Source organism: Paroedura picta, chromosome 13 (assembly GCF_049243985.1).
Source record: "Paroedura picta isolate Pp20150507F chromosome 13, Ppicta_v3.0, whole genome shotgun sequence".
In the NCBI taxonomy this organism is placed as follows: domain Eukaryota; kingdom Metazoa; phylum Chordata; class Lepidosauria; order Squamata; family Gekkonidae; genus Paroedura; species Paroedura picta.
The window spans coordinates 15177742-15189809 of NC_135381.1; the positions used below are offsets into that span (position 1 = coordinate 15177742).

At 47.4% G+C, this 12068-nt stretch overlaps 1 protein-coding gene across 1 annotated transcript; it reads left to right on the plus strand.

Moving 5' to 3' along the window:
- The first annotated feature begins 1500 nt into the window (after window positions 1-1500).
- On the plus strand, window positions 1501-11133 carry LOC143822302 (2'-5'-oligoadenylate synthase 1-like). The gene is given in 7 exon segments (XM_077307274.1): window positions 1501-1786; window positions 4290-4578; window positions 4841-4899; window positions 4901-5026; window positions 5793-6043; window positions 6982-7108; window positions 9063-11133. Coding segments are annotated over 7 exon segments (1086 nt in total). The 5' UTR covers window positions 1501-1606; the 3' UTR covers window positions 9117-11133.
- Window positions 11134-12068: the final 935 nt, after the last annotated feature.

Consider the following 12068-nt stretch of genomic DNA (forward strand, 5'->3'; position numbering starts at 1 on the left):
TTAGGGTTAGGGATAGGGTTTGGGTTTGGGTTGTTAGGGTTAGGGTTAGGGTTTGGGTTGTTAGGGTTATGGTTAGGGTTAGGGATAGGGTTTGGGTTTTTAGGGTTAGGGTTAGGGTTAGGGTTTGGTTAGGGTTAGGGTTAAGGTTTGGGTAAGGGTTAGAGTTAGGGTTTGGGTTTGGGTTAGGGTTCGGGTTCGGGTTCGGGTTCGGTTAGGGTTAGGGTTAGGGTTAGGGTTAGGGTTTGGGTTAGGGTTAGGGTTTGGGGTGTTAGGGTTAGGGCTGTTAGGGTTAGGGGTGTTAGCTTTAGGGCTATTAGGGTTAGGGTTAGGGCTGTTAGGGTTAGCGTTGTTCGGGTTAGGGTTTGGGTTAGGTTTAGGGTTAGGATTGTTCGGGTTTGGGTTGTTAGGGTTAGGGTTTGGGTTTGGGTTAGGGTTAGGGTTAGGGCTGTTAGGGTTAGGGTTAGTAGTAGGGTTGTTAGGGTTAGGGTTAGGTTAGGGTTTAGGTTAGGGTTAGGGTTCGGGTTAGGGTTCGGGTTAGGGTTCGGGTTCGGGTTCGGGTTAGGGTTTGGATTAAGGTTAGGGTTAGGGGATACTGATGGTCCCATCCCCCATCCTAATTCCAGGTCCCGGGTCCTGCGGGGGGCATAGATGTTAGCCTTGGCCTCAACCATAAACCTGGTGGAAGAGCTCCGTCTTGCAGGCCCTGCAGAACGATGGAAGATCTCGCAGGGCCCGCAGCTCTCCCGGGAGCTCATTCCACCAGGCAGGGGCCAGGACCTGAAAAGGCCCTGACCCTGGTCAAGGCCAAGCGTGCCTCCCTAGGGCCAGGAACGACCAACAGATTTTCTCCCGCAGAACGTAAGGTTCTGCAGGGGGCATAGGGCGATAGGCAGTCCCTCAGGTATGTGGGTCCCAACTCGCGTAAAGCCTTTGCTTTGTATGTTGCAATTGTAAATTGAATTTGTTTGGCATTCTCTCATGATTGTAATATTAATTTTGAGGTTTGAATCTCATTTTCAATAAAAGTGGCTTTTTTGTTAAGACTGTTTCTTGCATCTTTGTCTTTTGCTGCATCTCCATAATTATTGGGTTTATGGTTGTAAATAGTTGAGAGCAGACTGGAGCCAGGGCGCACTTATATATTACACCAAACCATCCCCTAAGCTAAGAACTCCTTCAGTGTCTGTAACACTGAAATGACTATTTTTAACCATAACATAGAACTGACATGACCTTCACTGTATGATTCCAGTGAGTCATGTGGTGTGGAAGTTGACACTAGAGTGTTATTGGCTTGCAAATGATGCTCAGTTCTATTTTTCCTGCTCAGCTGAGATAGGGGAATTCCTGAACTGGTCTGAATGGAGTTCTGGGCTGGATGACAACATCTTCCTGGAAGCAGCAGCTGTTGACTTTAAGGCACACACAGAGTTTGGCTCGGAATCAAGTCTGCTGCTGAGTAAAGCTGCATTCTGGAAAATGAAACTGCTCTAAGGGCTGGGAAGTGAAAGTGAAGAGCAGACCAAAACTGCAGGAGATTTTTTTTTTCTCTGTCAGTGGATCCCAGAACCGAGCCAGAATTGCCTCTCTGGCCTGCATCTCTGCCATGGAGTTGTACAAGACAGAAACAAGAAAGTTGGATACGTTTATTTCTGAAAATCTCCAGCCCAATGAGGACTTCCTGGTCCAAGTGCGCAGGGCCATCCACATCATCTGCGGGTTCCTGCAGACGAATTGCTTCAAAGATGCAGCCCCGCCCCGGCCTCGGGTGCTGAAGGTGATTAAGGTCAGTGTTGGCGATAAGTCACTACAAAGGTGTGTATGTGTGTGTGTGCATGTGTGTGTGGAGGTAGAACTGGAAGAAGTACAAGTTCTGCCTGTTAATATGTAAACTGTGTTGCCAGTGTCTGGGTGGTGCTTATAGTTCTTCAGGAATTACAGCTGATCTTGGTGCTCTCAGGTTTCATTTTTTAAAGAGGAAGCATCTAGCCTTTTCCCTTGTAGAGATATATGATAATAAAATGAAAGCATATCTTAGCACCGAAAATGACTAGAAACTTTTTTTAAAAAGCCGCGACTTCAGAGAACCTCCTCTATTCATTGCTGCCATGGTATATGGATATAATGAAATTCTAGTCTGGATTTTTAAAAATCCCACCAAAGCCTTGCTGGTGCTGGGGCCTGGGGCAGGGAAGCTGCAGGGAAACCTGCCACGTGGAAGCCCTGCTGCTGCAGTGCCGTATCTGCAGCTGTGCTGCCAATGGAGAAACCACAAAAGCCCTTCCCTGGGTGGAAAACATGTTGGCTGTGTTGCAGAAGTGAAAGGAAATTTGTGTTGGAATAGACAATGTGTACAAAGACAAGAAGAGAAGACCCTGAAGGGGGCAGCAAGAAGACTGTTAGATTGGTCAGAGAGTTCAGGACCTTTCTCTCCTATTAAGTTTGCTTTCTTGTCTGTCCCTAGATTGCTACTCTTAGGGCAATTTCCTCCTTCTTCTTGGAAGTTCTCCCTCACTTCTAATTAGGTAGCCAGATAGAGAAGACACCTGTCCCTGTCTCTCCTTTGCACTATCACAGTATGTTGTTCCATAAATAAATCCTTTCACCTCCAGTTTCCCAGTTATCCAAGAGCTTTAGCTTTTCGAACATTCTCCCTACACATATTGGTTATTTGTTCATATCCCTCCCTGGTTATAAGATCCTCCTTCTATTTCCTAATTTAGTCTTTTTTATTACTGAATTCTTTTGAAAGCTGTTTATGGAGCCACCTTGGTTTCTTTAGGTTCCTCCCAGTTTTCCTTTTCAAGGGAATTGTCTGTGATTGCGCCTTCAATATTTCAGTTTTGAGAAACTCCCAATCTTCTTGGACTTCCATCTTTTTTTATGACCGCAACTTTAAATTTGCTAAAATTTGTCCTATTAAAGTCCAGCCTGTATGTGTGACTGTGTACAGCTTTTCTCTTCCCCAAGATCACAAGGTCCAAAATCACATGGTCACTACCATTAAGCATGCCCACAACTTTTACCTTGTCAGCCTGGTTCCAGCTTGCTTCAGGTCCCAGTGCAAAAAGCTGGGTTTTACTTATAAAGTTTAGAACAGTCTGGGACTGGCACCAACGGCTGGCATTAAGAGCTTCCTGAGATTTAGCAGCGGTTATTCAAGATGGGGCCATTTCTATTTCTGCTCCATGTCATTGAAACACCCTCCCTTGGGAGATCCACGTGATATCCTCATTAAATGCCAAGCGGAATCATTGTGCTTCTGGTTCCCTTTCTCTACGGTTGCTCCCCGATTCCGGAATTAGTTGCCTTGGTCTCCGCTGTGGCTTTGATTGATTTATTTAATTTATATACCACCCTCCCCGAAGGCTCAGGGGCAGTTTACATGAAAAAGGAATGATACAGATATCTCAGTTTGTAATGTGGCGATAACAGTAACAACAATGTAGTGATAACAGTAAACAGCATGTAGAACAGTAGATTACTAAGGAACATTAATCAACTCATACTGAGGCCCAGTAGGCTGGGCGGATTTGTAGTCATGATCAATGGAGGGAGGCTTAGGAGGCCAGTGGGAAGCAGTGGTTCAGATTGATCTCAATCAAATGCCTGGCGGAGGAGCTCTCTTTTGCAGGCCCTGCGGAACTGTTCAAGTTAAGGGCCCTGATCTCCCGATCTCCGCTGGGAGCTCGTTCCACCAGGTGCAGGCCAGGATGGAGAAAGCTCTGGCCCTGGTTGAGGCTGAATGTGGGGCCTCCAAGGTGTTGCTGTGAGGACCTAAGCAGCTGTGTTCTGGACCAGTTGTAGTTTTCGGACCAAGGTTCAGGGAAGGCCAGCATAGAGCGAGTTGTAGAAGTCCAGACTAGAGGTGACCGTCGCGTGGATCACTGTGGCTGGGTGTTCCGGGGCAAAGTAGGGCGGTTTGGCGAAGGTGGTAGAGTGCCAGCCGTGCTACTATTATGATCTGAGCCTCCATTGAGAGGGAAGCATCAAGAATCACACCCAGGTTCCTGGTAGAGTGGACCACTGATAGCTGTACTCCATCCAGGGTGGGTAGGCATGCTTCCTCACTTGGACCTTTCCTGCCTAGCCACAGGACCTCCATCTTCAGACAACTCTTCTTGAGCCGCCTTGTCACTGCTTGGGGGCATTTTAATTACAAATGCCAACTTTTGTTTGTGTTGCTTTAGGCTGTAATGTTATGCTGCTTATGGCCTTTATTGGCCATGACGTGCAAGTTGTTGGAATTTAATTTACTACATGTGGCAAAATGTAACTCTCCTTTGCAGGGAGGCTCGTTGGGGAAAGGCACGGCTCTAAAAGGGAACTCAGACGCCGACCTGGTGGCGTTTCTCGACATCTTCAAGGACTACACAGACCAGGAAAAAAAGCGGGTGGAGATCATCCAGGAGATTACGAAGAGGCTCAAAGAATTCCAGGAAAAGAATGGGGAGTGTTTAGAAGTAATGCTTGAGTCACCCAAGTGGCCCAATCCACGTGTTCTCAGCTTCAAACTCCGCTCGTCCGATCTCAAAGATTCGATTCAGTTTGATGTGTTGCCTGCCTTTGATGCTCTTGGTGAGGATGTCTTCTCTACGGTCTTTCCCAAAGAGATGAGAAGGGTCACCTTCTGTTTGTTGGACCTGCCTGCATTCGGGTTCTTCTCTCCCCTAGGCCAGGTGCTTCTTTAAGTGATATTTAAAATTCAGGATCACCTTTCCGGTTCCCGTGGCATGGACTTGTCTCCCAGCATCTGATAAGTGATAACCCAGCGTGGTGTGCCTAAAAGGTATTTCTGAGCTGCCTTTTTGATTCTGCGTCTTCTTGCATTCTGTGGCAGGGCAGTACAAAAAGGGCTCCAAGCCTGATCCTCAGGTGTACATTAACTTGATCAAGAGCAGCAGCAGCAGCCGGCACCAAGGTGGAGTTCTCCCCCTGCTTCACTGAGCTACAGAGGGACTTCATCATTGACCGGCCACCTAAACTGAAGAGCCTCATCCGCCTGCTGAAGCACTGGTACATAAAGGTATATTGTTGTTGTTGTTAGTTGCGAAGTCATGTCCGACCCATCGCGACCCCATGGACAATGATCCTCCAGGCCTGCCTGTCCTCTACCATTCCCCGGAGTCCATTTAAGTTCACACCGACTGCTTCAGGGACTCCATCCAGCCACCTCATTCTCTGTCGTCCCCTTCTTCTTTTGCTCTCCATTGCTCCCAGCATTAGGCTCTTCTCCAGGGAGTCCTTCCTTCTCATGAGGTGGCCAAAGTATTTGAGTTTCATCTTCAGGATCTGGCCTTCTAAAGAGCAGGCAAGGCTGATCTCCTCTAGGACTGACTGATTTGTTTGCTTTGCAGTGTGAGGGACATAAAGGTATAGCAGCTTGTAAAGACTTCCCGGGCCCTGCAAGGCAGCAGATTCACTACCCCCATATCAGAGGGACAGAGAGAGAGGTTTATATTCACCCTAAATCGCTGTGGCTGCTTTTGTTCCCCCACCCCTGTCTCAAATACAAGCTCCGGTGGCATCTCTTGTCAAAACAAAACCTTACCTGGCCATCTTAAGCAGTTACCTTTGCAAAATTTTTATTTACCAAGTACCCCTAAGACATAGCAATACCTTTTAACAGCACCACCACCCCCCATCCCCAAACCCCCGTACTGTCCATTTCATCTCTAATGTTTTTGTTCTCACAGTGGAGATGGAACGGCTAATTGAGTCTTCTGAGTACTGAACAGATAGAAACAAAACCTTTCAAGTTTTGACCCCCCCCCCAACTTTTTCCCTCCCAGCATGTCCGTCCATACAGAGTGCAGCTCCAACAGGGGGAGTCCCTGCCCCCGAAGTATGCCCTGGAGCTGCTGGCTGTCTATGCCTGGGAAAAAGGGAGTCGAGAGCCAGATTTTAACATGGCAGAAGGATTTCGGACGGTGTTGCTGCTCCTCCAGCAATACAGGGAGCTCCGCGTATTTTGGACCACGTTCTATGACTTTGAGAACGAGACTCTGAAATCGTACCTGCATAGGCAGCTCCAGAAGCCCAGGTGAGTCTCTCATACGGTCCAGCCTTTTGTAGATGAAACTGAGTCTTCTTGTGTGCCTGCAGTTCCCCCTTTCCTCCTAGCAAGGCTGTCTGCCTGAGGCTCCTCACTGTCACGTTGCAGAAGGCTGCCCTTTGCCCGCAGTACATTGCATGAACTTCCTCTGCAGCCCTCTGTCCCGCAAAGGCCGGGATTGTACTTTTGGCAAAAGATATACGGCTGGTGGTGATGGAGGGAAGTGACTTCCGGCTGCAGCTGACTTAAGATATGGTTTCAAGGCAAGAGACGTTAAGTTATTCTGTGTATACGTCCTAGATTTTCTTGGTGCCTGTGCCAGCCCTATTCCCATCCCAATAGAGTAGGCACTGGAGGCGGTGGAGTATGATGTCACATCCGATGGGCGTGTCTGGGTGATGTCACTTCCTGGGACATGGCAGGGAAATGGGGCCTGCTGGCATCACTTCTGGAGTTTCTCAAAGCCTGAAGAATGTTTCAAGGGTTTCTCAAGGGTATAAAAAAGGTGAGAAAGGCTGCATTAGAAGAACAATAATTATTCTATCACCCATACTTATGGAGTAACAGAAGTTGCTCCACTAGTTATAGAGAGTCAGAGTGGAGGAATGGGGAAGAGCAGTAGCCTCTAATTTGGAGAACTGGACCTAAATCCCTCCTCCTCCTCCACATGCAGCCAGCTGGGTGACCTTGAGCCCGTGACAGTTCTCTCAAAAAACTCTGTCCCATCAACCTCACAGGGTATCTGTTGTGGGTAGAGGAAGTTTAGGGAATTGTAAGCCACTTTGAGACTCCTTTGGGAAGTAAAAAGTAGGGCATGAAACCCAACATTCATGGTTAAGCAGGGCTGTAAATGTAGGTTGCCTGTTCTTCTGGGCCTCCCCCTAGCCCTGTGCCTCATGGGGGCTGTTGCTGTTACTGAATTACAGACCCGTCATCCTGGACCCAGCCGACCCAACTGGGATCGTGGGCGAGGGGAGCCGCTGGGATCTGCTCGCACAGGAAGCTGAACGCTGCTCTCAGCAGAAGTGCTGCCGTCCTCACTGGGCAGTGCCGGTGAGTGGCTTTTGGGACAGATGGCTTGTGTGGTGCTGCAGTTCCCTTTCCTCATGGGTAGGCTTCCAGGTACTAGCAGCTGGGGTGAATTCACACCCTCCTGATGGAGTCTCCTCTCTCTGGTCTCTTGCTTTTCCATAAGTTACTGCTCCCTTTGAAGGAGTCACCTGTCCCCAAAGCTCTCCCGAATGAGAAACAGCATCTCCATGTTCTGGAAAAGAAAGTGGGTGGGGGGGGGCAGATAAAACTTCCACATTAATTCTGCGGCATGCAGAATTGCTCTGCCTGTACAAGTGTGGAATTGGAAGTTAGTGGGAAGTAGTTAAGTTAGTTGAGAAGTAGAACTGGACATCCCTTAAAGATCCAATCTTCCCACTGGGTCTCATTCCTGGTCAGTAGGTGGCAGCATTGGCCAGGAATGCTTCCTGTCTGTTTAGGCTCCCCTACCAGCTGCATCCCTTCCTGGAGGAGTCTCTGACCTGACTGTGGGTATATTAGGACTCCCCTGACCCTGGTGTTCCCTCTAGTCCTCCCCTCTGCTTGCAGTTTAGGCCAGGGCCCCCAGGCTTTTCTCAGCTTGCAGGCATGCCTCAGAGTTGGTGGGAAGTGGCATAGAGGCGCATGGGTGGAGCCTAGCGGCCAGTGTGCCCCAGGGTTTGTAAGAGGGGGAATGCAATGGTTAGGGTGTTGGTGGGCCCGGTGCTCCCACTCAGAGAAGTCATGGACTGACTTCCCTAAGTTCTGTAGGCAGGAGCCATTGCCTCAGGAGGGCAAAGTCGAAGAGCCCCCATGCACCCCTAGCAGCTCACTCACCTCAGGAGAAGTGTCTGAGTGGCCAGAGACTGTGAAGAAGCTGCAGAATTGTGGGAAGACCGTTAGGGGCAGGAGTTCTAATCTGATTGGGCAGTCAGTGGGTGGACAACCAATCAGAGGCCTACAGGCACCAAGGATGGACCTGATTGGCCCATAACCCTTAGCACCAAACTCCTACCAGGACCCCTTACATGGTGGAGACCAGGGCTGACCCTTCTCTTTCCCAGGCCTCAGCCACTGGCTGGGCAACCACCCTTCCCTCTCGACCATGATCCCAGATCCTCATCCCTCCCGCCCAGCTCGCTCAGCGGCTTGCTCACCTCCGAGCTTCAGCACAGTAGCGCAGGCTGGCACCTTCCACGTGGAAGAAGCTGGAGGGGGATGTGGCCAGAGGCAGGACAGCCTACCTGATTGGCTGTTTGTTGGACGGATGGCCAATCAGGTATGTGATGAATACCATCTCCTCCCACCATCCCTGAGCAGCTTTATTTATGGTACAGATTTCATACGTGGTGTACAATTTCTGATTGGTGAACACCGAGGAAGGAAGGCCATTGGGCTGCAATTACTTTGTGCATGTGTCTGTGTTACTGTGGAATTGGCCTGTCGGTAAATTTGTACTATCAGTCCTTTCCTTAACTTTCTCCAGCCATTCTTGTACTCTTCCCCCTGTTCTCTTTTGTCTAGAAAATGTTCCAAGGCAGGCAAGGTATGAAGTAGAGGCAAAAGGCTTGGAACAAATCTTGTTTTGCAGATCCTTATTCAGTACTTTATACTTTACCTACCTAACCTGAAGGATTGATGGTCTGGACCAGGGGTAGTCAAACTGCGGCCCTCCAGATGTCCATGGACTACAATTCCCAAGAGCCCCTGGGAATTGTAGTCCACAGACATCTGGAGGGCCCAGTTTGACTACCCCTGGTCTGGACAGTCCTCTTAGAGACTGGAAGCAAAAGTGATATTGAACATTGAATTCCAGGCTTCCCAAAAGATCAGTTCCCTCTGTGTACTCAGGAGGAGCCCCTTCCAAATGGCAGATGGGGCTAGTAATGGAGAAGGTCCCCACATCCTTGTTGGAGTCATGAATCCGTTGTCTTCATCATGAATTCATCATCTTTGTGTGTTCTTATTTCATTGGCAGGTGGCGGTGAAGGTGGAAGGGGAAGAAGAGCCGTCCTACTGCACCATTTTGTGAGGACAGCTCTTGCACTCTTGACTATAATCAGATGCTGTCTGGATATATTTGGGATGGGCAATACAGTGTTGTCATATCGTAGAAAACAGAAAAACAACATTTCAGGGCCTGAGTCACTGATCAATCACTGATCAATGCACTGTTTTATCCCGTCTGAGAATGTATCGTCCAGTGATTTCATGCCTTGATTCTAATCTTCCTCCGTGATCCTGTGGAAATCTACAGTGGGGGCACTCCCTAAGCATTTGTTTGCCCAAACCTAACTCCTAGTTCTGCAATAATCACTCCGGGTGCACCAGCAAGAAAGGGATTCCAGAGCATATCTGGCATAGCCACTTGCTGATCACTTTAAATCTGAAATTTAAGCAGATTTTGAGTTGTTAATTTCTGTAAACTCCTCACTCTCTTGCTCAGCACTTTAAAACTGGGGAGTTGAATGTGAATCTCACAGATCCTCGCCTACAATCTAACCATTACAGCACACTGACTTTCACACTAGGTTTTCTGTGGGGTTCACACACTTCTCTGCTTCCTCCTGGGGGAAGCTCCTCTGCTCCTGGGGGTCTGACCCTGCTTTGCCTCCAAGATCTGATGAGACTAGGCCATCCTGGGCCATCCAAAAGATATATTAGAAGAACACTAATTATTCTGTGGGGGAAGCTGCTCCGTTAGTTATGCCAAGATGCTGATCCGATGGTGGTTATATAGGATATTTGTATAAGTGCACATATAATAGTTAGGGCTGCTTTAGGATGCTTAGGGCTGATCCTGCGTTGAGCAGGGGGTTGGACTAGATGGCCTGTATGGCCCCTTCCAATTCTATGATTCTGTGATTCTATAATGTCATTTGCTTGGTTTCTTTTAAAATATTTATCTTGCTTTAGGTTTTTATACCCTTTCTAGTAGCTGTTTTCAGTATCTGCACTTATATCTCTGTCATAGAACGATATACCTTCAGGAATTCTTTCTAGGTATTTTTAATGGAGAAGATTTTGACCTTCCTGATCAATGAATATCAGCAGGTAGTCCTCCATTTGCTCTTTCAGTACTGAAATCTGCTAGAGATTGAGCCAGACAAGACTGATTGAAGTTTTTTTTATATAGTCCTATTTTAATTGGCAGCACCTAAGGTACATGTGCACCATCTGAACACCCCCCCCCCCCCCATGCTGCTTTAATGTATCTGGTAGGTCATCTTAAAGTTTCGGAGTATAAACTTTTTACCATTATGTAGAAGTTTTATTTACCATCCAGTCCACTTACCATTAATCACAGTCTGGTTTTTAGGAACCTGTAATTAGTTGGTTTTTTTTAAGAGCCTCTTGTGGCGCAGAGTGGTAAGGCAGCGATATACTGTTTGAAGCTGTCTGCCCATGAGGCTGGGAGTTCGATCCCAGCAGCCGGCTCAAGGTTGACCCATCCTTCCGAGGTCGGTAAAATGAGTACCTAGCTTGCTGCTGGGTGGGGGGAAGGGTAATGACTGGGGAAGGCACTGGCAAACCACCCTGTATTGAGTCTGCCATGAAAAACGCTAGAGGGCGTCACCCCAAGGGTCAGACATGACTTGGTGCTTGCACAGGGGATACCTTTACCTTTAATTAGTTTTTTTATCTATCAACCACCCACTGTCTGCAAAAGTTGGTATTATTTATGGATATATTTATTTTAACCTTTACACAATTTTTTTTACCTAGGTCCTTTCTATGATAGTTGCATTTGTACCTTTCAGTGATCTGCAAGATAATTTGCAGTGGAAACAATTCTGCAGGGAAAGTCCTAAAAAGAATTCCTCTAAGGGGTATTGTTTTATACTCCTTTGTGAAACTGGCATTCTATTGACACCACATGATTTATTTTACAACCTCTATGGAAAAACACTGGGGTTTTTTTTTTGCATTTTGGACACCACTTAAAGTTGGGATACCTTTGATCTTCACACTTGGGTATCAAGATCTTGTATTTGGTTTTTTTATGTATTTGTATTTGAGGTATTGAATAAAGGACCACATTGTCAGAATTATTGTTCCTTAACCTTTATGCTTCACTGTCACTTAAGGCTAAGCTACAGAACACTGGATCTTTAGAATGCCTTGCAATTCTGTTCTTCATACAATCCAGCCCATTTGACTCATTCATCTGATATCTGGCAAGAAGATTACGTATGGTGAGGGGTGTGGTCTGTCTGCTGTGTGACTCCTTTAGGTTCAGAATCTTTGCAGTCTTTTAAAGGTAACATTCCCATTGAACAGCAGATGGAACAACCAGGTCTTAGGCTGCTTGTGGTCATGTGATGAGTTTTGTGGTTGAGCAGGCTGGTAAAGGGAGGTTACCTGCTCCTGAAGGCGTCCCTCTAACCCAGCCTTTCTCACCTTTGAGAAACCCTTGAAACATTCTTCAGGCTTCAAGAAACCCCAGAAGTGACACGATTGTGCAGAGTATGACTGGGAAGTAGAGCTGTGGACATGCCTACCTGGGGCTCCTCCCCTCCTCTTCCCACCCATTCCAGGCCCATTTTGGGAAGGGGTGGGTGGGTCAGCATGACCATATATGGTCATATCACAATAAATGTTTAACAATTATATTGATTTCAATTATATTGAATTATATTCAATTATATTGAAATCAGTTACTGGACATGCCTAATTACTGCACCTGAGGGTTTTCAACGCCCATTCCTTAGTCAAGCATTTTCCAGCCCATAAACATTGGTCTGTTTGACCAATACAGTGATTGCTGGGTTATATGGCCGCCATGACAGTGGTCATCCCCATGCCTGACTTTTTATGCGGCCCCTACAGAATTGGTTCATTCACCAGTTTAAACCCTTCCGTCACTGTGCTTGGAAGCAACACCACCGCAGTATTTTATATGAACAAACAAGGGGGCATGGGTTCCCTACATCTCTGTACGGGGGCCACTTCCATATGGAAGTTTGCAATACAGCACAACATC